Source organism: Chenopodium quinoa, unplaced genomic scaffold, assembly GCF_001683475.1.
Source record: "Chenopodium quinoa cultivar QQ74 unplaced genomic scaffold, ASM168347v1, whole genome shotgun sequence".
Lineage (NCBI taxonomy): Eukaryota > Viridiplantae > Streptophyta > Magnoliopsida > Caryophyllales > Amaranthaceae > Chenopodium > Chenopodium quinoa.
Genome location: NW_018743292.1, coordinates 6,259,071 through 6,283,244, shown reverse-complemented (window position 1 = coordinate 6,283,244; position 24,174 = coordinate 6,259,071). Strand labels below are relative to the sequence as shown.

At 37.6% G+C, this 24,174-nt stretch overlaps 1 protein-coding gene across 1 annotated transcript; it reads right to left on the bottom strand.

Annotated features, from left to right (window-relative positions):
• Window positions 1-5,240: 5,240 nt before the first annotated feature.
• Window positions 5,241-15,649, bottom strand: LOC110736684 (CCR4-NOT transcription complex subunit 11-like). The gene is made up of 12 exons (XM_021916978.1): window positions 15,241-15,649; window positions 14,158-14,268; window positions 12,713-12,799; window positions 12,502-12,555; window positions 12,182-12,327; window positions 11,923-12,073; window positions 11,704-11,841; window positions 10,982-11,053; window positions 10,823-10,896; window positions 10,594-10,735; window positions 7,255-7,333; window positions 5,241-5,880 (listed from the first exon to the last, which is right to left on the bottom strand). The coding sequence occupies exons 1-12, from the start codon at window positions 15,385-15,387 to the stop codon at window positions 5,783-5,785; spliced, it is 1,299 nt and encodes a 432-aa protein (XP_021772670.1). The 5' UTR covers window positions 15,388-15,649; the 3' UTR covers window positions 5,241-5,782.
• Between the last annotated feature and the right edge of the window lie 8,525 nt (window positions 15,650-24,174).

Below are 24,174 nucleotides of genomic sequence, written 5' to 3'. Positions count from 1 at the left end.
ACGTGGCGCAATTTGGAAGGAACACAGTATTCAAGACAGCTCATTTAGTAGTTAATCATCAATCCCAATAATTTAGTTAAGGTGGGACCCACTAAAAGTCCTTATTTCTCGTTGATAATTGGTCCACCTCAAACCCTTCCAAAGGGCACAAGCCACCAATGAGGGCCCACCTTTGGTGCCTTTAGAAAGGAGCACCAATTATTTTTATTATAATAAGATTTTTATGCATGTATATATAAGCTAGGTGACATACGTTACTTAGTTGCAAACAAGCTAAACTTTCAAAATATTCAAATACATTTCATAGGAGGAAAAGCATTGAGATTTAGGTGATCATTCAAAGACAAAGAAAAAATGGGAGCTACATCCTTCCTTAGAAGCCTCTCACGGCTACCAACGGGAAGGCGATCGACTAATTTGTCGATGGTCACACCGTTGCCTGTACAGAGTCGATTCTCAGAAGAAGTCACGGAAAAGCTTGGTGCTCTTAGAACATCGGAGTACGAATATGCTAGTGCTAGTTGGTTAGTTGAGGTTCTTGATGCTACTATTGTCACACAAAAAGTAGCACAAGAAGAAGTGATCAAAAGTGCTAATAATGTAACTTTATCCAAATTGGATAAGGAAACAATAGAGGCTTACCTAGGAGACAACATCGAGTTGCTCGATGCTTGTAACGGTTTGGTAGAAAAGATAGACGTGGTTCACAAGTACGAAGATACATTACAATCCGTCGTGAGATCTCTTGCAATAGAAGGGCGTAGCCAAGAAATGCTTAAAGAGTGTAGTAAAGTTGAGGCACAATGTGCGGCGTTAGATAAGTGTAGCCCTAAATTATGTCGTCTAATGGGAAGAAAAGAGACGACTCATGTTAATCAAGGTGAACAAGATCTTGAATTGCACGAAGCCCTAAGTGGTTCAAGAGAAGTAGCATCAATGAGTTGCCAACTTTTTCAAAGAGCCTTGTCATTCAAATCTAGGCAAGGGCTTCTAAAATCAAGGTCAAAGTTGTCTACAACATGGTCAAGCTCTTTGAATGAGTTGCAAGTGGCTTTGAACGAGGAGGCCGAAAGGCGAAAAAAGTGTGCTCCATGGATGATGAATGAATTAGAAAAGATGGTGATGGATGCTCGATTTGTTCAAGATCAAGTGAAGTCACAAAAAAGAAGTATCGAAATCGATGATTTACGTAGAAGTTGTAGGGCATTAGAGCAAGTGGTGGAACCATTGGAAGAAAGAGTTAGAGAGTTATATAAAGTCTTGATCTCAATTAGAATGGTTTTATTAGGCATATTATCTAAATGCTAAATTATTTTGTGAAGATTTGTATGAACTTCATGTGAAGTGTATAGTTTGATATTTTTTATCATATCGAATTGTGTATAGTCCATTCATTGACATTAGTGAAACTAATTGAATATAATAGTATACCCTTGGTGGAAATTTTATTGATCATATACTTCATTTATGTCTTACAATTTATTTTTGCGTACTTCGATTTATATTCATCAAGTTTCATGGTATTTTGACGTAAGTAATTTTATTTAATCAAAAGTTTTGATTAAATTTCTCATGTTTGGTTAGATAAAGAATGAATTTCATCAAATTAAACAACAACCACCTTTATTACTATGTTTACATAATAAGCATTGAATACATATATCAAATTGGTACTTTAAGGTGGAAACTTATGATAAAAGTCACAAAACACATATATATATATATGCCATTCGATGATTCGAGTGTATGGTGTGAACAATTTATTGTTCATTGTTTTTACTTAGGAAAATAATACTTAGATGATGTTTTACATTTGAAATTTTAAAAATAATAGTAATAAAATTATAATATGCATTCTTTTAGTAATGCACAAAATTTTCAGTTTATTTTTGTGACCAATATATATCATAAACTCTATAATGCTTTACTTACACTATATATGAAAAAATTGAATCACCATACCACGAAAAATTATATAGCACTATTATTCTATTAATGAGTATTGTGTGTCTGTTCATACTTAACTCTATAAGACGTATGAGCACAATAAGGCATGACTGATTTTTTATTTTGTAGAATATGAGATGACTTTTATGAGATCAAAAAGTATTTGGAATAGCTAGAAAGGGAAATGTTTAAGCTTTTAAAAGGGTATGATTTTTCCATTGAATTTAAATTAGTTTGAATTTAATAGGTTTTGGATCACCAAATACATACGAAACCAAAAAAAGTACTTTTGTGAGTGACTTGTCATACATTATACACCATTTTATCCTAAAATTACGTTTACAATTGAACCGTCTTAGATGTGTATTCCGTAACCCGTCTCACGATTAATTTGATCAAATAATTTATATAATTTATTTTGGAAACATTAAGTAGTAGTAAGAAGCAAAGTATATAACTTTATACGACAAAGCCGTTTTAGGCATTTGGTCTTAAAATCTTATCTTAATCTGAAAAATAGAATAAAAACAGCTTTCCACAAGATCCGAAGATCATTACTAACACCTTGTTAACTTAGTGCTTAAGATCAAATCCATAAAACAAAAGTTAATTAATCTAAAAATTATTAAAAATTAAGAGAAGCTTGAGTTATAGTATTGCCCACGTATGATGTCTAATCTTAGGGTAGGCGCACAATAATGTACAAAAGAATCTATCGTTATTATAATTAGGAACATAATCCAATATGATTTAGATGCGTCCTAAATTAATTAAATAATTAGTACCATGATGTACCATAATGTACAAATATTATATTATGTTAATTAAACCTAGATTTTAGAGGACTATAATGAATTAATGATCATGCCGTACCAACGAATGTACCCGTTATTAAGGTGGCTAATACATGAATCTGAACATTATTATTAATCCAACATTATTACGTTTAATAATAATGAAAATAGTTCATGTATTTTGGCTGGCTTAAATACAATAGGACAAATGACAATTGGGTTCTGTAGCCTAATCTGTTTAGAAGATTAACGTACAGTATGGTCTGCATGATATGTAGGTGATACATTTCCCTTTTCCTACTAGCAAGATTGCAAGGAACAAGAAAATCTACTAAACCATTTAATTAGATAAGTTCAAAAATGTCAAAAATAAAAATTTGTGTACAATGGGTGTATCGTACTGATAACATGGTTCAAAGCGCAAAATCACAAATGCAATACTTCACAACTAATGAGCGACTTTTATGTGATTTAGGGTCCAATAAGTTAACGATCGAAACATACAATTTGTTTATGTACCGATTGAATACAAGATCTGTTATTTAAGAAAAACTAAACTACTAATATGCCATGGAAAGAATGCTCGAGGATAAGGCTCAAATCCGCCCAAAAAATAAAATAAAATAATTTATATAAATATCAACTAGTTTAATTTCATTAATATATTTTAGGTGGTGCCTAAGAATTCAAATCTCGTCTGATCACCGAGTATAAAATCTCACTTTTTACTTAGGATCCAATTATTGGCTTCTTGTATTGTTGGCTTCCAAGAACCCTTTCTCATACCAGATAGTACAATGTATAATTTATAAAGCACCAAACCAAAATAATGAAAAACTCAAATTTTTCGATACAACCAAACTGAACTTAGAATGAAGTTGTTTGCTTCAGATAAAAGAAAAGGAAAGGATCGGATCGAATTTAAGAAAGGGAATTAAAAATGGAGAAAAGAATAGAGAATGGAAAATTATAATTTTGCTACTTGTATTAGTTTTTTTTAAAATTTTTTTAATTTTTTTTATTTTATTTTAAGGTGTTTGTTTCTTAAATACCTCCTCTGCTTCCTAAAACGTTCGAATATTACACTATTAAGTATTAACCACCGCCAAAGTGCAATCTTCTATGGTAGGAAGGACCACGTGTTCGATCCCCCGCAATAACAATTGGGAGGGGAGTGAAACTTAACCACTTAGAACTGATCCTCGAATCCGAATTAGCCCAAAGGGTGAACCGGGTGGAACACCATCAATCAATCAATCAACCAAAGCCTTAATCCCATAAATGGGGTCGGCTAACATGAACCGGGTGAAATACCAAAAAAAAAAAAAGTATTAACCAGCAAGGCGCAAACTTCTATGGTTTAATTAACTTAAGGAAATTAATGGTATTGTATTAAATGTTTTTTGGTTTATCTAAATGTATATTTCCTAATATGTCAACTTTATATAATTTTATCGATACATATAAAGTAACACCTGTCCTAAAAAAAAAAAGGTAATACCTCCTTTTTTGTTAGTTGACACGTATTTTTTTTGGGAAGTTTTTTTTAGTTGACATGTATTCTATTTTGGATTTTTTTTAATTGACCCCACTATAAGGGAGCGTTTGTTTCGCAAAATGGTATGAGTTTGGAATCAGGAATGGGGTTGAGGTGATATCGGGTTGGAACTTGATACTTAATACCATGTATTTGGTTCAATTCTAGAAATGAAATCTCTCACTATTCCCTCATTTTATTTGATACTTAAGGGAATGGAATAAGCCAAATCCACCTCCCCCCAAGTTTCTAAACCCCATACCTCATGGGTTTGAGGTATGAGTTTAAAATTCATACTTTTGACAACCAAACATATGATATGGGTTGTAGTCATTCTAAACCCATACCTCATATCTATATCCCGCGAACCAAACGCCCCCTAAATTTGAATAAATAAGCTAAAGTACATGATATACCCATTTGCTTTAACATTTTTTCTCCTCTCCTTAAAATATGTGCCTAAATTAAACATGTCATCTAAATAGAAACGGAGGAAGTATATCAAAGCTTAAAATTAAGCTTAGTAAATGAGATATTAGTAAGGGGAAGTAACAATGGTAGAGGTAATAGTGAATTGATGTCCAATGTCAAGGATGATTGTTATTGAGAATAATGTGATAGCACGCACAATAGTCGTGGAGAAAAATGGGAGAATTGAAGTGGAGAAAAGTTGATAATGGTAGATGAAACTATTAAGCAATTGTGGTCCTATAGAGGAATTTAAAAAAAAAAAAAAAAAAAAAAAAAAAAAAAAAACCTTACGTAGATAAAATAAAAATACATTTACAGCTTAAGTTCTCTACCCATCTAGAGGAGAAACTTCAATTGTTCAATCTAACAAACGAAAATCAGTATGCTCATAATAATGCATTGTGGTCGTTTGGTTAAATGTAGAAAGTATCTTTATGCTTGAACAAACGCGACCACGATGCATTATGATGTTCATACCTGAGTATTTTGAGTAATCAAACGACCACAATACATTTAATCAAACAACCACAATGCATTACATTTAATCAAACGGCCACAATGCATTACATTTGATCAAACGACCACGATGCATTATGCTTAAACAAGCCAATCCTTTGAAGAGAAGAAAGTATCCGAGGCTTTATTGGAGGGGATTATGTCAATATTAAAATCCCAAAATTTAGACTAAAGTCCGCAAGATGGGGCAATGGACAAACAGTGGAAAATCGAATCTTTGAGATCTTAACTGCAATGATGTCATTCCAAACCTCGCCTAGGAACAATGGCAGGCCAAAAAAATATGATTTGGCATTGCCATTTTCTCCAATATAACTAAAGATAAGCTTGAAATACAACAGTCCCTGCTCTAAACTCTTTACAACAAGAATCCTGTGCCTATCGGAATAAGGATACAACGACCAAAGAACCTCTATGAGGGGTAATGTCAGTATATACAAGAATGATCAAACAAAATTCGGATTGACGGTCAAGATTATAAAGTGCAATGAAATAACTTCACTTAACCTTCCGTAGATCACTCTAAGGTTTTGAGTAACCTGAACAAACCAGCAGCTTCTCTTATCCGGGAGAACTCAATACAGAAGGCCTGAACTTCGATAAAGAGATCTTGAACTGCAAAATAAATCACAGGAAGAATTATCAGCATTTCCCCTCTATGAATTCAGGATTGCCAGTTTAAATTCCCTCCCACCACAAAACATCAATGCAATTGCATATTTACAATCTGATGCCTTCTTAGGGTCTAATACAGCCATGCCCTTCAACTCTCACTTCTATCAGCAGTTACCATAATAACTTCATACTTGCCAATTAAAGATCATTTATTTGTTTTAAAAAAATGGTGCCTAGCCTGCTAACCCGGGCCGGGAGGACCTGTGAGAGGTTCCAGCCCGGTAGGGCCCTTCTCCTTACCAACAAAAAAAAAATAAAAAAATAAAATTAAATTAAAGATATAATCCAAAATAACTTCACTCTTCCTTTGATGTAAATCAAAATTAATATAATTCTCCCCTCTTCTCTCTCGGCCTATCCTGACACTTTCTCTTTTATTTTTAATATCTCCATCTATCCCAAACTTTCTCTAATCTTTTTCTCTCTATCCGAACACTTTATCTTACCTTAGTTTTCCTATTGTCACTTCCGATGTTTTAACAGTTAATAAGTATCCTTGATCTATGTGCCCAACCCAAATGTGAAGTCTAATATGGGACTAGTCAGCGGGAGAACAAGTTTAATTTTGAGCACAGATAACACTACATTTTCATCTTTCATCATAACCTTCTTAAATTCCCTTCCCTTGTAAAAATAAGAAGAAAACAATGTAATACTAAAAAATGTGATATTATTTCAAGAGCTTCAGCAGGTCAGCAAACAGAATGGGGAAAAAGTGGAAAGTTTTTTTACTCTTTTGTATTGGCTGTTCAAGGTTTCTGTCCAAAGTAAGAAAAACAGAGAAACAGAAGGATCTAGATCTCAACAATGAAGAATCACATCACACACATGCATCAAACAATTAAGTTTCACCCATAATGGATCAATTATTTCACTGTCCCTCTAAAAATACTGGGGAGAATTACTTTCAGATTAAAAAAATTATTACTGCATTATGTTAACAAAATTATACGCCTTGAAGCAAATCTGCCAAGTATCAGTTTCCCAGTACAGTGGTGAAATTTTCCCACAAAATTACAAAATTGTTCATCAAGGTCCTAGAGGAACCCACATTTTCTCCCTAAGTCAATTAAAATTTTGGCAAGCATCACGCCTCTCCCATGCTTCCAATGCAGGAGTTATTTTTTTATTTTTTTTTTTTATCATTTTTTATTGATAAAAACGCAAGAATTAGGTGAGAAAAGAGTAAAATAAGGTAACACTGACACATAAATATGAATATATAAATCATTCAGCATAAAAAACAGGGGTGAAGCCAATAAAAGTAACTTGTGAGAAAGTGCAAAATTGCAGTGAGGCAGAAGATGGACACACCATTGATAATCTTATTACGTATTAAGCTCTGTAAGAAGACGCATACAAGTCTGACAAGTCTGTTCTGCATATATTTGTCCTGTACAGCAAATAGCAAATAGCAAATCTCAGATATTCATTTCTTAAACGGAGCAATTGGTGGCAGTACTGAAAAAAAAAAAAAAAAAAAAAAAAAAAAAAAAAAAAAAAAAAAACAAGAAGCAAGTTGGATCAATCACAAAAAATACCATGACTGGCGCCAGCATCTGTAAGGGCATTATATCCGCCAAATTACTCAATACCCACCAAAAGAAAACAGAAGGGACAAGGGATAAGGAGAAGATCGACAAACATAACAATAGAACAGGATTCAATATGTTTTAAGGTAAAATCAGTATAGAATCTGTCCGGCAAATTCCAAATCAAAAGGGACAAAGGTTTAGCCCTTTCCATCTCAGCAATGATTACAAATCTTTATTCTAGAGGAAAAGAACAGAAGAGGAGGTAAAACCATATTCCCCCCCCCCCCCACCCTCCAAATTCCAGCTAGATCTTTGCAGACCACAAGGCAATGTGACAAGTAAAGCATATATTAATATATCGGGCAAGGCCATAGCATAGTAGTACATGAAACACAGACATACCCACACACAGGATCGACAATGTGCTTATGTGACTAGCATATGTACTCAGCTTCAGAAGAAGGCTATAACCATTTCAAACAAAAATGATTGGTTTAAAAAGAACCAAACCGTCTACTAATGCCAAATTTTTTTTAATAAATTTGGCTACTCAGAATTCAGAAACAATACAATAACCTTTTCCCTCTTTTTCTGCTGAAATGCTGTCTTAGTACAAACAAGAGTGTTGGGACAAAGAAATTTCACATAAATGTGAAGGAAAGAGAAGAATAAAAAGATAATCAATGTTGTCTTATTACAAAAAATAAGTGTGAAGAAGATTCCAAGACACTGACCAAAAAAAAAAAAAAAAAGAATGAAGAAGATTAGAAATGAAGTAATGAATACTAATATCATAGTATGATACTTCCTCTGCTCTAGATATATATTGCAACATGGGAAAGGCATGAAATTAAGAAAGTGGGTAAATGTTGAGAGGAACCACAAAAATCATGCGTATTACTCGCAAAACCCATATGAATGAGGAGCTTTGGAAATATCTGTAAGGGTATATTGGGTAATTTGTAGTGTAAAAGGATATGTTGGAATTTATCAAAGGGAAACGCTGCAATATCTGTTTTACTTTCTTACAAGGCAATTGTGGCAATTGTTAAATTATGGAAGAAGTTATTTTAAAAAACATAAAAGACCTAAAAGAAAATACAAGGTAGACCCTTTCAATGCACCTAGGTAGACAATCTTGGATCATAGCTAGCCATTCTTTTTAGGATAATGAGCCCAAGTTGTGCAGCCAACCTACACAGCAAGCCCACATACATCAGCCCTTGCCATTCCAGCCAGGAAAACCATTCAGAATAACTGTGCTCCAACTGACAATGCAGGCCAAAAAGCACCATGTTAAACCCCAGAAAGATATCAAGCCACCTTTCATCATTTAATTTGAAATTCACACTCCATACTGTATACCTTCAAGGACCATTGTGTTCATTGACTAGAGATGTGTATCAGAAAACCCATGAACTATGTGCCAGAACACATTAAATCCCTACCAACCTTAGTATGAAAAATCCAGGTACATCCTATTCAACTGAAAATCTAAACAACCAAAAATAATCCCTTTGAAAAACATATAGAGGACAAGAGAGCAACTCCAGCTACAGTTGCGAATCCACTATGAGAAACCACAAGATGAAAACCAAATCATGCATACAGAGGACAAGAAAGCAACCGCAGAGGGCTACAGGTGCAAATCCACTATGAGAAACCACAAGCTAAGAACCCCTTCTTACATAATAAGGCCTAGTTTCATCACATACTATTTTACAAAAAAAATCACAGAGATTTTCCTTATTGTTTCCCAAGGATACTCTTCAACTCCTAATGCTTTGAGCAAAGATGATAGCACTCCAAAAAGTGAAACAACAGTATTTCAGGCTCTTGCTCACACCACTCCCACTGACCATTTAAGTGTAAGAAAGTACCAACCGTATGAAGTGTACAAATAGCTTCTCAAGGGTAAATGGTAATGCAACAGCTAACAAACTCCTTCAAAAAAGAAAATATACTGAGAATCAATAGCTTCAATTATTAGGTATCTTAGGAAGTTTTGATGCATAAGGATCCATAGCTTCAATTACTAACAACCTAAGGAGTACTGATTAAATCAGCTCAACAAGTAAATACCAATACACAGACCGGAGCTCACACAATTATTCATCACATTATTGACACAGTTTATGGTTTTACACAATCCACATGTATCAATTCAAGGGTTACCAAGAAGTCAGAAGTGCCTCAAGTTTGCATGCACAGGTGCACAACCATTCATTTGCACTAAAGCCACTTAAGAGTTACGACATAGACAAGACCTCGAGATCATAGTTTAGTGGTTTGGCCTATATCATGCATCATGCTAAAATTATACATACTCATTACAGAGTATTTAATAGCTACAGTCACGATATGCAAAATAGTACTCCCTCCGTCCCATTATTTCGTGCCGGTATTCCTTTTTGGGTGTCCCAAAATGTTGTGCCTGTATCTAAAAATAGCACATAATTATTACTTACTTTTTATCTTTCCCATACAAAATACACATATACCAAAAAAATCATTACTTACTTTTTATCTTTTTCATTCAATATTCTCTACTTTTTATTATTCCCATACAATATTCTCTACTTTTTATCTTTCCAATAGAATATTTCCCTACTTCCACCATTTTCCTTAATTACCGCGTTTTTTGAGAAATAGGCACGAAATAATGGGACGGAGGGAGTAAGATTTTTGATAAACCACCTTGCTTCTACGAATAAATTCAATTGAATGCATAAGGTATCAGATTTATCCTCTTCCAACATTTAAGACAATCATTTGATAAAAGTTTGCTAAACAGCTTTTGCATATACCGACAAAAATGACCAAGATTCACAGCTATAATTAGATTGTTTAACTCGAAGCATATACACCAACCAGGTCACAGAAACAGATCCAACCAGAATCAACACTTCCTTAATTATGCACAAAAAGCAAGTCATAAGGAAATAAATTTAGCAAAGAACTGGCTCTAATATAAAAAACCTCAGGCCTGCATTTATAAAAAATTTAATAGCAGAACTTCCAGGGACCAAGAGAATTATAACTCTCAAAGAAAGTGGCATTTATAATTGTTCATCCAAAAGCTGAGACAGACATCTGACAGAAAGGTCTAGGAATTAACCTTGATGTTTTCACAAGAGGATATGCAATTTGTTATGTACATATGCACAAATTCAGTAGGAAGGTCCACTGCTGTTGTAAGCCTGTTTACAACTTCCATAGAATGTAGACTCATATCCATGTTGACAAGAACTGTGAAATAGCTGCATTCAACCAAGAATTGAAAAAAATCAGGAGGTGGAGTTGGGATGGGGAGGAAAGTAGACAATAACAAAATCTAGAAGACGCACTCTGAAATTTCTGGTGAATTCATCAGTTTGATAAGAACTTCAACTGCTATGAGGGGATTGTTTTCCACCAATTCCTGAAAAGCAAGATACAGTTCCCTATTAGCATCAATGTAATAACCATTGCATTAAAGTATGAAGACAAATCATAAAATTAATTACAGGAAGCTTTCTTGGAGTCAATCCACAGTGATAGACCAGCTTAGGATCATTTGCCAATTCCACCAGAACTTGCTAACCAAAAGGAAAAAAAGATAATAAGTGAAGGATTAGAGGAATATTAATTATAAAGTTGAATAAAAATAGAAACTTTAGACATAATATATATACTTTAGAGCACTGACTCCCTCATAATCACAAGGAAATATAATAAGCGAGAAACAGAAAAGTGCACAAGCTTTAAGAGGTTAAAAATGTAACAAGTGCACAAGCTTTAAGAGGTTAAAAGTGCACAAGCTTGCATATTCAACGTGCCCAAAAAAAAAATCAAATGAAAAAAAAAAAGAAAAAAAAATCAAATTTCAATTACAGAAAACAAAATCTTTCTTGTTTGCTGAGATCACCTTCAATGCTAGATAGTGCATGGTAAGTAGCATTTAAGGATAAAGGGAAACAACAAAGTTAAATCGGCACAATACATAACAATCAAGTAATTGTTCAATCATAATTTTCATCTATAATTTTTAGAAATCTAGATGGATCTGTATTGAGTACAATATTGATAAGGAACATAAATTACAATTGACGACAAGTCGACAACCATAAAACTATACAACAAATCAAACATTTAGCAAATAGTCCAATAAATAGGACACAAAAAGGATGCTAAACCTAAATTGTACAACATTTTATCACCGTCATAGTTCAGTAATATAATCAAGCACCTCTTGTTGCGCAGGAGCAAGTGGACCTTTCAAAGCCTTTGCAATCAAATCTCTCACAGCTGCTCCTCTACTTGTATCCGCACACATGCCATAATCCCATAAAAGCTCATGATTATTGTCAGGGTTGAGCCAAACCAGCTGTAAAGGGCTTAAACAGGTTAAGTCCAATAACATATAAATGGTACCCCCACAATTCGATAAACTAACTGAGGGTCTAACCTCCCCATCTTGAAGAGGAAACCTCGGTGGAAGAGGCCTCATCCACTTAGGTTCTAGCCCCTCTAGAGATAGATTTTGTAATAGCCCTGTTATTGTTTCATCTCTATTACCAGATCCTATTTTGGGTTTGGCTCCAGGTTGGAGGTCAAATCTGACAAAAAAATCCATGAATTAGTAGGACATGAAGGAAATTTAGACAAACAAACTGAATATCAAGTTCAAGATATTGACAATGCAAAAATATGGCAAGAAGCTATACTCTTCTGAAGTCACATCACATTGAGGTGGCACATCCGGATCTGGAATCACATTTTTGACAGAAGCATTCTTAAATAGGCAGTTATAAGGCTCTGGAAGAACTTTATTGCAAAATTGCTCTTGCAGCTGTTCACGAGCTGGGAAAGTCTGGAGGAAGAAAGGAGCAAATAATACTTTCATCAACATTAAGAGGCTACATTTAAAATGCTATAATCAGCAGCTTGACTTTGTTATTGCATCTCAATGACATCACATGTCAGGTAATGGGTATTTCAGCTATAAAAAGTACAAGATCCTCAATGTATAGCTTTTCGAACTTACAATAGATGAAGGATCAAAGCCTTTAATATAGTCTGAAGCGGACTGTTTGAGAACCTGCATCAATGAACCAAATCTGAAATGCATCACTAACAGGAAAATACTTAGGACTAATGCACTGGACCATTATTCATTTATCTAGCACAACTCACACCTAAGGAGCTAAAAACAAACTCAAAATGCCAAAAGAAGAGGATTAATAATATTAAAATACCTCCTTGTTAATCTCGTTGCCAGCTGATCCCAACAAGTGGAGAATCAGTGCCCTCTCATATTTGGCACCTTCTTCATCAGATGCAATCTGGGAAAAGAAAAGAGGGGGAAAGATGGTAATATTTAGTAGCACAAAATAAAGTAAATTATAGATGAGCTAACTGCAAATTCACACTACACAAAAATAGATTGGAGTAAAACTACTTTCAGAAGTTCATGCCAAGAAAAGACCAAAGAGTCAACGGAAAATGTTCTACTCGAAGGAAAAAAAAAAAATTCATAGGTGCAAATAACATCAGGATCAGTAGCCTACATATTGCTTAGACTTTAAAACAACCTCCTCAACCCGAGAGGATAAGGAAGTCACCAAGTCACATGAATAATTTTGCAGATTTACGGTACAATAAAAAGCCTCGGACTTGATACATTGAAATATTAGTCCCCAAGTCAACCAAAGTTTTAAAAAGATGTATCCATAGAGTCATAGAGAGACGGCAACCAAAGAAGTTGCATGAATTTGTCACAGAAGTGTATCAAATCTGAATTTCTTGAACAGTTTAGTCCTTGATCTTAAAATCAGATTAAGAAAAGCTTGCAGGTCATAAATCTGGTTAGTCCGGTACCGCAGTTCCTCAAAAAAGTGAGCGTCCTTTCTTTCAGTTATTTGTGCAAAAATGACAAATATAAGGTACCAACTCATGGAACAAAGGTTAGTAGCTGGCAGCGCCATTTAGAGACAACCAAAAACAATAATATTACAAGTTAAGGCAAAATGTTGTGAACTGTGAGCAAACGGAGAATTTCTCACAAATCTTTTGATTTATTAATATTTACAACTCCAAATAAAAATTGACTTCCTTAGATAAACAGTAAACAAAGTGGTTTACTGTTTCTCAAATCAGTAGCAACATGGAATCATGTATTCATGTGTTTGAGTTAGGGTTTCCACATCTGATGCAAAAACAATAAAATGAACCACTTTCAGGGGCAATACAGATGTTTTGCAACTTTCAGCCTATCGCAGTCTAATGTCAAAATTGCAGTAAGTTCAAAAGCTTTACAATGCTAGACAACCTCAAGGCACTAAAGTCAAAGCCTTCTTTTCCCCTAACCAACCTCGAGGTACTAGTGGGCAGAAGATAAAGCATATCCTTGCAAATGTGAGGGAACTTAATAAAGACAAGAACTACACTGTTACATAGCTTAATACTACTTGGCACCTGTACAAGGAAAAGGGCAATAGAAACTCATATTAATATCTCCAATTCGCCATAGTAATACTTAAAATCAATCAACCAAAGAAAGCAAAACTAGCACATAGTAAATGTCAAAAGCTAGTCTGATACATACGGTGTGTCTTAGCCTCAAATATAAGTGTATTATATCAGCTAGAGTGATAACTAAATTCAATGACATACTTTGAAAAGGAAAATCACATATACTTACATTGACCAAAAGGGAAATGAACGGATTTTCTGAAGGTTGCTGAGAAGAATATGCCTGATAGAGCATACAGATTGCGTATAGACGTTGACTCGAAAAAAGCATGGGTTTGTCCTGCAATAATAAAATCATCAAGACTAGTAAGTTTAATAGTTAAGCAAATCCCAAGGCTCATTACAATCGAAATTATTTGTGGCAATGAATGACTCAGATAAATATGAGTAATAGCAAATCATGCAATTATTCATGGAAAAAAAGGCCATCTAGAAACCACAAAAAGTTCCACACTAATCCATAGATCATAAAATGCAGTTCCTTGAAATAACTTTAGGCCTCCATACTACACCTCCAAACAATATAGAATCCCATCACAAAAGTGAAAGTTAACTAGCAACAATGGCAAAGCATGGATTTGTTGAAAGTCTAGATAATTGAACTGAAGCCCTTTTGTCTGATCTGCAGTGAAGAACGATGAACATCTTTGCATAATGCAAGCAAATGATGAATAACATAAAATGGAAGGGAAAAACAATTTAATACAGAATATAGGCCCTAGGATCTCAAAACATAGGAATAGCTTCAAGCAAAGGTTATCCTTCAATTTGAAATGACACTCAACATCCCAATGCTTGTCAACTATACAATACACACCATGCCATCACACTCAAGCACAGAAACAAACTAGCTCAAATCATCTTCAACCTGACATCGTAGAGAGAATTACCATCACACATTATTTGGAAAAATAAATAGGTTTATTTACACAATTAAAACCCGATATCAAAATGTCTTTCAGTAGTTGCACAATTATAGCCGAAAAAGAGTTTACTTCCTTTGTTATTCACATATATCTGCAAAATCTCAATTAATTTTTTCAACTCACCAGTTCAAAATCACACCAAATCCTAACATTCAAAATATATCCATTTCACCAAAAATTCATCAAAACCCTAAACAAGTTCAACAATTCCAGTTCCAACAAAAGTACAATAAACCCCAGTCGAAAACTTCGAAAACGCAATCAATTGAAGCTCAATCTATAGAAAATCAAGATTTAGGATAAATAAAATACAAAAATATATATACCTCGATAAGTGTGGCGAGAGCAGTGCATATCCTGAAATGGAGAAATGAAGGGAATTTCGAGGTGAAATCCGCCATAACTTCATCGAAAGACCTTTGTTCTGAATTCAGAAGCGCAAACAACGCTTTCGATTCTTCGACGCTGATCATCGTCGCGAAATTTGGGTTCGTCGGAAAGTGCAGAGGAGAGAGAAAGTGCAGAAGGGGAAGGAGGGTAGAAGAGAAAGGAAATGATTTGGGTTTTTAGGCGTTTCGAAACTCTTTACTTTAACAAACTAAATTTAAAATACGGCTATTTCACCAAATGCCAGTAAGCAATTGCGAAATTCACCGAATGTTATGAGTCTTTTCCAAATTCACCAAATGCCACCGAGTCTTACAAAAATTCACCGAGTGCCATTAATGACTGAGGCCGTTAGTTGACCCCACCCCTTGCCACGTGTCACCTTCTGATTGGTCTGTTACTAAAAAAATATGAAAAATAACAAAAAATTTAAAAAAAAAAAACAAAACCTGCTGCCAGCCAGCCATTCCGGCCACCCCACCGCCAAACCCCCTTGCCGCCGAACCCCACCAGCCAGCACCGGAAGCGCGCCTGCCCTTTATGATTTCGGCCACCCCACCCCCTCCCTTCCGATTTCAGTGCCACCAGCCCACCACCAGCCAGCCCATTCCGACAGCCCCCTTCCCTTCCCTTTCCTCGCACCCCCTTTCCTCACACCAGAATCGAAGCATTTCCGTTTCCATTACCATTCCCGTTCAATTTCAAACTATCCACTCCATTAATCACCGGAATTTTTGTCTCCTCCGTTGATGGAACCGTGTTCTCCCTCACAGCTCGAATTCGCCGAAATCTAGGGTTCCGCGAACTGCAACTTCAAAAGTTAAACCGGTAACAAAGGGGGCAAAAGGTTGATTAATTAAGCCTTCTGAGATTCGAGCAGAAGGTGGGCTTCTCCCCCTATTTTCGAGAGTTTGCACGGCTGAATTTGGGGTGTGAACCACCAGATCGAGGCGAACACCTGTTGAAACAGTCATAGCAGCAGAAAAGGAGTTCGCAAAAGGAACTTGAGTAGAGTTTTCCGATGAGTTCCCGGAATCAGAGTTGCCATCTCCAGCGAGAATTGTTGGAGAGGAGGGGTTTCGCGACGGGAAAGAGGAGGGGAGGTGAAGGGCTTGCTTCGACGGCCGTCGGTGCGCCTGCCGGTGAGGGTGCAGGTCGCTGGCGGCAGGGTTTCGGGGTTTGGCGGCAGGGAGCGGGTGGTGGCTGGGTGGTTTCAAGTTTTTTTTATTTTTTTTTTCATTTTTTTAAAAAAATATTATTTTTGTCAAAACTAACCAATCAGAAGGTGACACGTGGCAAGTAGTGGGGTCAACTAATGGCCGTCAGTCATTAATGGCACTCGGTGAATTTTTGTAAAACTCGGTGGCATTTGGTGAATTTGGAAAAGGCTCATGACATTTGGTGAATTTCGCAATTGCTCAGTGGCATTTGGTGAAATAGCCGTTAAAAATAAATAGAGTACGATTAATAAACAAAAAAAAATTGTTTATCAAGTGACATTTATTGATAAATAAATTTTTGTAATAATATCAACAATTGTGGATCTATTTTTGTATTTTCTCATTGGATCTTTCTACTTTGATAAGACTTGAGAGTGTGATTATTTTCATCCCCTTTTTTTTCCCCAAAATGTCACTATTTTTACCTTTCATGTATGTCAGTGCATAATTTTTATTGCAAATAATATACCGACTACCGAGACATGATTACATTATGAGTACTAATTACTATGTATCGAGCAAATGCATTTGTCATTACACCACTTTTATCATTGATATATTTAATCTTTATTATTCTGTAATGGATACAATACGATGTTGATTTTGACAATGTACTTTGTAATTAACATTTGTTTATTCATACATCAGTAAAAAAAAAAAAAAAAAAAAAAAGGTTTGTAAAAAAAAAACAAATTTAACTCAAAGCCACTAAATAAGTAGTTAAAAAAAAAAAAAAAAAAGAGGAAAAAAACAGTAATGTATTATTAGCATTCATAAAAACATCTACATTACAAGTATGTATACATTGATACACCACATGACCGTGATGACACCCCCTTTTCATACAAAGGTCTTGTAGATACTTGTTACTCCGTACCACCAATCTTAAACAGAGTGTTTGGGTCCACTTCAGTCATTACTAATTGGGCCGGTTCATATGATTTAATTACAAAAGTTCAAAGCAAGGTTCAGCTCTCCAAAGCATGCTAAAGTCAATCAAGCCCAGTTAGCATGGCAAGCCCATCTGACTCCAAGGGCCCAACCCTCCTCTATTGAGCAAAGGTATAAAAGCCATCAATTGTCTCATTTATCATTCATTCACAATCAGCCTCAAGCAATTAATTCTCTTGCATAGCTTTTACTCTCAATACACTGAAGTGACTTTAGCATCGGAGGGGCCTTTCTCGGCAACCACCCCCGAGGCTAGTTTACGTGTGTTTGTTGTGCAGGAAATCCTTGGCCAACCTTTACCTGACCAAGCTTCGGCTTCTCCCACCGAAAAGGGCCTGCCGAAGGTTCTATTGTTTTCATACCGTAACAATTTGGCGTCGTCTGTGGGAAAGATACATAAAATTAAGTAAAAAAAAACCAACCAATCTTAGCATAAACATGACTAAGAGTGGAAAATGTTAGAATTTAGAGTGTATGAGAGGAGAGCCCTCTCCTTAATAAGGAGAGACCACGACTGGAAGCCTCGGAAAGCCGCGCCCGCGGCCTTATGTGCCGCGCCCGCGGCATGGGCGCGACCAGCCATCTCCAAAATCTGAGGGTGAAACTCAATTCACCCTGTCCGCGCCCGCGGCTCAGGCAACTGGGTCCGCGGCCCTGGCAGTTGCGGTTTCATTTGTTCTTTTAATTGCAAAATTAAAAGAAGAGATGGATATTCTGATTTTGCTCTTCTGGTTTTTTCCTTTGTTTTCTCTACATCTTTATTTGTAGAAACTTGCAATCTCTTCATCTAAACTCTATTAATTAAACCAATCTTCGTGAATTTGCCATCTTTATTTCGGTTCTTACTACAAAGAACGAATTACTGTCTTTTGTATCTCAAAGAGGATTTCCGATTAAACCCAAGCACCGTTGTGGGGGAAATTAACCTCTTTAGGAAAGTGTATACACGCCTAAGACAGAGTATCAAGGATTGAGACTCAAGTGGTCATCAACATTCTCATGTTCATGTTCTTGGTGTTGGCTTGGAGTTGAAGCAAGTGTAGAATCTTTCACATTAGTGTTTTCTTTTGTAATTTCTAAATTACATTGTTTATTTGGCGCTTGGTTTGTAATACTTTGATTAGTATTGGTTGTTGTATAATTAAGTTGATATTATACATCATTTTGAGGTTTTGTTCCCACATTCATTCTTACGTAGTCCTTGTTGTTGAATTACTGTAAAACCTAATAGAAAAAGCAACAAGAATGCTAAGAAGAATGATCCTTCCTCTTCGAGGAAAGACCTAGTTATGGTGAGGGTGAATCAACCGGTTCCACTATCATCGGAACATTCTTCTTCGAAAGCTCCATCTTCTCCGGAAAGGGAAGCCTCTGAGAAGTCCCCATCTAACCATACTCGCCAGCCAACAAACTCGTCTCAGCCGAGTAGGTCAAATGCAAAAAGTCCCCCTCCGTAGAGTTTCCATTCTTGGTCTCAGCCGAGAATAACTCCTCAGTCGGGGCCTTCTACGGAGGAAGTGGCAAGAGCCGTTGCGGTCGTCATGGAATTCATGAAGGCCCAAGGAGGCAACCTTCCACAAACTCCCCATGATCACTCATCTCTCCCGCAAAGACACCTGAGAAGGAGGATTGGCCGAGAGGAGGGTGACTAAACCCCATCCTTCAAGGAAATTGGGGAAAAATGGGAGGAGGACACTTGGAGAACCGAGCAGGAAAGGAAAAAGAACCCCCAGTTCTTTGGATATTCCAAAACCCGGGACTCCAGGAGGTTTAGGCTCAAGGGAGGAAAAAGCAATACCACCTCAGCGTGACAAGAACCTGCTCGCCGAAGCGTTCATGAACGTTTAGGCTCAAGGGAGGTGGACGTGCATAGTCGCCACACCTACCTGGAGGGAACCAGGCCCTACCCCGAATTGTCTCAGCCGGGGACAAAAACCACTTCCACCTTTCTGAGAGGGAGAAGCGAGGTCCCTTCGGCTAGACAGAAAGGGGAAGGTCGTTATGGTTCCTACAAGTTCACCCTTGCAAAGCTGGATATTGGAAGAGCATGTGCCGACGGTGAAAATCCCGGCACACATCACTTACTGATAACTTGTTATTTGGAATGATTTTAGGGTACTTTTGAACCTTGTTTTCGTTATTAATCGACATCAAAGTTCATTTTTTAACCTATTTTTATGCAAATTTTGTACCATCCATGCTTCAAGGGTTGTTTGTATTTTTGATGTAATGTAGTTATTTTTAGCACTATGGATGTGATCAAGCATGAGTGAGAAAGGATAAGGGAAAGCTTGGTTGATAGAGCCATGGAGGAAGAAGGAGGAATGCCTTAAAGGGAAATGAAAAGATTTTGGAGAACCTTGAAAGGTCGTTTGCGTAAGCGTCAACTTCAACCGACATTAACTTTTGATCTACTCAAACTTTTGAAGCGATTCAAATTGGAGATTAAAGTTCGTCTCAAGAGCTTTCCAACTACTAGTCACAAGTCCATTTCCAGCAAAAAACAAAGAAGTTACAGCCTCCCAAAGTTAAGCTGTCTAGGCACGGCATACTGCACGGACGTGCAAGATGATGGCACGTCCGTGCAAAGCTGCACGTACGTGCAGACCTTCACCTTTTTGGCCCTTCTGCATGTCCTTGCCAAACTTTGCACAACCGTGCTGAGCCTTGCACGTCCGTGCCAAATCTGGCACGCCCGTGCCAAATCTGGCATGCCCGTGCCAAATCTGGCACGCCCGTGCAGACCTGCTGTCGAGCTCCTTCCTCGTTTTCTCCGTCCTTTAGCTTCAATGGTTTTTGAAAAAATTCGAGGTTTTCGTTCAGTGCAGCCCGAAGTATTGCCTAATGAGGCCTCGTACTTCGGCAAGCCGTAAAACCTGTCAAGACGAGATAAAAGATAAAACCCCGAGGTATTGCCTAATGAGGCCTTGTACTTCGGATGAATCAGTTCCTCCAAGCAAAGAGGCTATAGGCGCATCCAAAACATTGCCTAAAAAATAGGAACTGATAAAGCCACGGAGTATTGCCTAATGAAGCATTGTACTTCGGATGAATCAGTTTCGGGTGATGATTGCATTTCCGATGTATTGCCTAATGAAGCATGGTACTTCGGATAGATCATTGCCCCGGCATCGTGTTTTGGATAGTCATTCCCTCGGATGAATTATAAAAATCAAGATATATTTTTCTCGGAGTCTGAGACTTCTGAACAACGAAATCATATCCTTCAAAAACAAAATAGAAGAGAAAAGAAAAATGAGCAGAAACTCTAAAGTCTGAATTGCTACAAAAAGTTGCTAAGGCAAAATCCTCGACTGCACCAAAACAGTCAAAGCAGTCACCTAAAAACCTGAAGATCTCATCTTTAGATTTCTAAGGGGGGCAAGAGGCATGCAGCTAGCCAGTTCTAAGCCGAAGCTTAGTACTTGAAAAATTTCACAAGTTGAAAAATCTAAGTAGATGGAGCGAGGCAAAAGGAATGAAAGCAAAACAGTGCACCCACATATAATAAAGAAGTTCTCAGCCAAAAATATCTCCAAGCCGAGATTCAACACTTTTGAACATGTTCAAAGAGACAGCTAAGTAAAGAAATCAGAAAAATAGGCAATGGAAGAAGAAAAGCTGAAAAAACTTCAATATTTATCACTTAAATGAGGATTTCAATGTCAAGTACAAAAAGATATCATAACGGCAGCCGCCCACAAGCGGAAAATACAGCTGCCGAATCTAGTACAAATTCTTAAGAAAAGCAAAAATAAGTTTGTACATTCATGGCAAGCTGAAGCAAAAGAGAGGCAAAAAAGCAGATGCGCCATTAATATCATTCAAGAACATGTTGACCCGCAAGATTCTGCAGACGACTGCCCGAGTTCCTATGTTTCGGCGTTGGCTGGATCAGAACTGGGAGCCTTGGAAGTCTCGGCAGCAGCAGAGGATGAAGCAGGCTGAGTAGTGTCTTTCTTTGGGATGTCAGTGGGGCGGGTCTCCACCCGCCCCAATGGGGCGCGAATGGGTCTTGGTTTGGCAGGTGATGGGGCGGGGATGGGGATAAAAACCATACCCACCATGGGTGATGGGTGGATTTTAGGCTGTACCCGCCTTATCCCCGCCCCGCCCCGCCTGCCCCACTTCGTACCCGCCCCACCCCCACCTACCCCACTTCGTACCCACCCAATCCTCACATCCATATATTTTTAAAAACAAAATTATATACTTTTATACTATTTTATAAAAAAAATTATGTAAAATAAAATAGTAAATATAATACTTTGTAATACACTTATATAATAAACAAAAAAATGTGTAATATTAACAATAATTTTTTTCTTTTTGCAATCTTTATTAATTATGAAGGATTGTGTATTTGGAAGGCGGGAATTAGGCGGGTCTTAGGTGGGGATTAGGTGGGGGTGGATATCCAAGTGGGGGTTGGGGCGGGGATGGTTTTGGAATTGTACCCGCCAGGGCGGGGATGGGGATGAATTTTAGACCCGCCGCGGGGATGGGGATGAAAATTTTAGATGGGGATGGGGATGGAAAGTCCAACATCTGCCCCGCCCCATTGACATCCCTAGTCTTTCTCTTTCAGTGCAGCCTCTTCTTCTTACTCTTGGGCCTCTTTCTCGGCCAGACGAGCGAGGCAGGAAACCTCGGCTTCATGAGCAGTCAGCATGTTGGGATGGTTGAGATCCATTGACCATTCCTCGACCAAGTCCCAATTGATGCTTGGGTTAGCATGGAAGGCAAGGCGCCGAGCAACTTTGAAGTCGTTTTCAAAACCCTCATCATACTGATCCTGAGTGTAAATTCGGACCTTCAGCAAGTTCTGGGCATTTGCAAGATCTGCCTTAGCCTTTGCAGCCTCATCTGTTTGAACCTCAAGCTGGCTTTGGATAGTGGAAAGATCAAAGTCCTTGGCCTTCAACTGGTCGCTGAGATGCTGAACTTCAGCCTCAAGATTAGCCTGCTTCATTCTGAATTCCTCGGCCATCATCTGCCAAACTTCTGCCTCTTGTTTCATTTTTTCTTCTATCCGAGCCTTGAAGCTCGGAATGTCAACAACCCCATATTCCTGGATTAAGGCGTGGCCTTCTTCAATCCAAGGAAATATAGTTTGCTCGACCTCTCGGCAGAAGTTACGAAGACTGGCTACCATTTCATCCATCTGAGTCTGGCTTGCCGCATATTCCTCTTCTGCCTTTTTGTTCTTAAGCTCAGCCATCCGAGCTCGCCAATCAGCCTCCTCGACTTTATTTTTCAGCTCCTCGTTCAAACCAGCAGCCATGACGTGGTTGTGAACGGCCTACAAGGTTCGAAGATAAGTCACCCAAGGAAAAGGACTTAGCAGAAATTTGAGGAAACAAGCTTAATGAAAAGGAAGCAAAAGTACTTAAAACAGAAAATTTTAAGAACAAGCTACCGGCATTAGCAGCTTGTAATTCTCAGCAATAGGGTCTGGCACCCTCTCAAAAGGTTCGGACACTCCAGCAGCTGCCCGAAGAGACCAGACCCTAGCCCTTTCCAGATCTGAAAGGCCAGACAAGTCACCAAAAAACTCGACAGCCAAGTTTCGGTGAGAGAGCAGACTGTTCCTAACAGCTTCTGGAACAGGCAAAAGTGGGGCGCACTCAAACCCTATGTCCGAAGATTGGAAAGTCCGAAAAGAGTTCCCATCAGATGTTGACGGAACGTCGAAATTTTTAGGGACATCAACTCTTTCTTCGGCCTCCTTGAAATGTTCAGGCCTCCCATCCAGAATTAGAAGATCGTCTTCCTCGGGCTGCACTATCAGCGCGTCAGCCTCTTGCTGAACCTCAGCAGCGAAAGGTTCAACCATGTGCCGAAGAGATTGAGATGGAATGGGTGTCCTTTTCCTCCCGATTTTCGTCATCCAACCGAGGTCTCTTAGTTGGGGGCTCAGTAACCGGAAATTGTCCCGGATTTACTATAGCTCTCCTCCTTCTTTGGCCAGCCATCTCTTCGTCTGAAGAAGATGATTGCGCTTTATCAGGCTCTCTCTTGTCTTCTTCTTCTTTGTCAGACTGCAGAAGAATAGAGAGGGGGTCAAGGAGTGATATCAATACATCATAAGAAAAAAAAAACTTCAAGCCGAAGCTTAGCACTTAGAAAAAATTTCACAAGTTGAAAAATCTAAGGGGCAAGGAAGCCGAAGCTTAGTACTTAGAAAAATTTTGGAAAAATTTCACAAGCTTGAAAATTCAAATAAAAACCTTAGTAGAAAGAGCAAGGCTAATACTCACCGAGGTCTTCAGCAATAGCTCGCCCTCGGCGCTGAGCACGTTTGGTTCAACAACTGGAGTTTGAGGCTCAGTACTTTCTTCAGCGGTACTAGCAGAGACCCCAGCTCTCACGCTAGCAGCAGCAGTTGCCTGTTCTTCAGAACCCAATAAGAAAAATGGGTCCTTCTTCAAGTACCAGGGTTTCTGCCTGGAATATTCAGCGGGCTTGACTATTTCAAGCGTTGATGGACGCAGTCACTACAATAAATAGGCCTATTTCTGACGGACATGAATTTCCGTCAAAAATCCTATATATTCCGACGGATTTCCTACGGAATAAATATCCGTCGGAATTTATAGGCTTTCCGACGGAATATTAAACGGAAATAAAATCCGTTGGAAATTTCTGACGGAAATAAAATCCGTCGAAAATCTCCGACGGAAATAAAATCCGTCGGAAATT

Excerpts from the sequence above, each read along its gene's own strand:
- LOC110736684 (XM_021916978.1), bottom strand. The coding sequence starts at position 15,387 with ATGATCAGCGTCGAAGAATCGAAAGCGTTGTTTGCGCTTCTGAATTCA. Across the intron at positions 12,800-14,157 it reads TCATTTCCCTTTTGGTCAAT|ATTGCATCTGATGAAGAAGG; the intron begins GTAAGTATATGT and ends TTCTTTTCCCAG. Across the intron at positions 7,334-10,593 it reads CCTCTTGTGAAAACATCAAG|GACAAATATATGCAGAACAG; the intron begins GTTAATTCCTAG and ends TTTGCTGTACAG.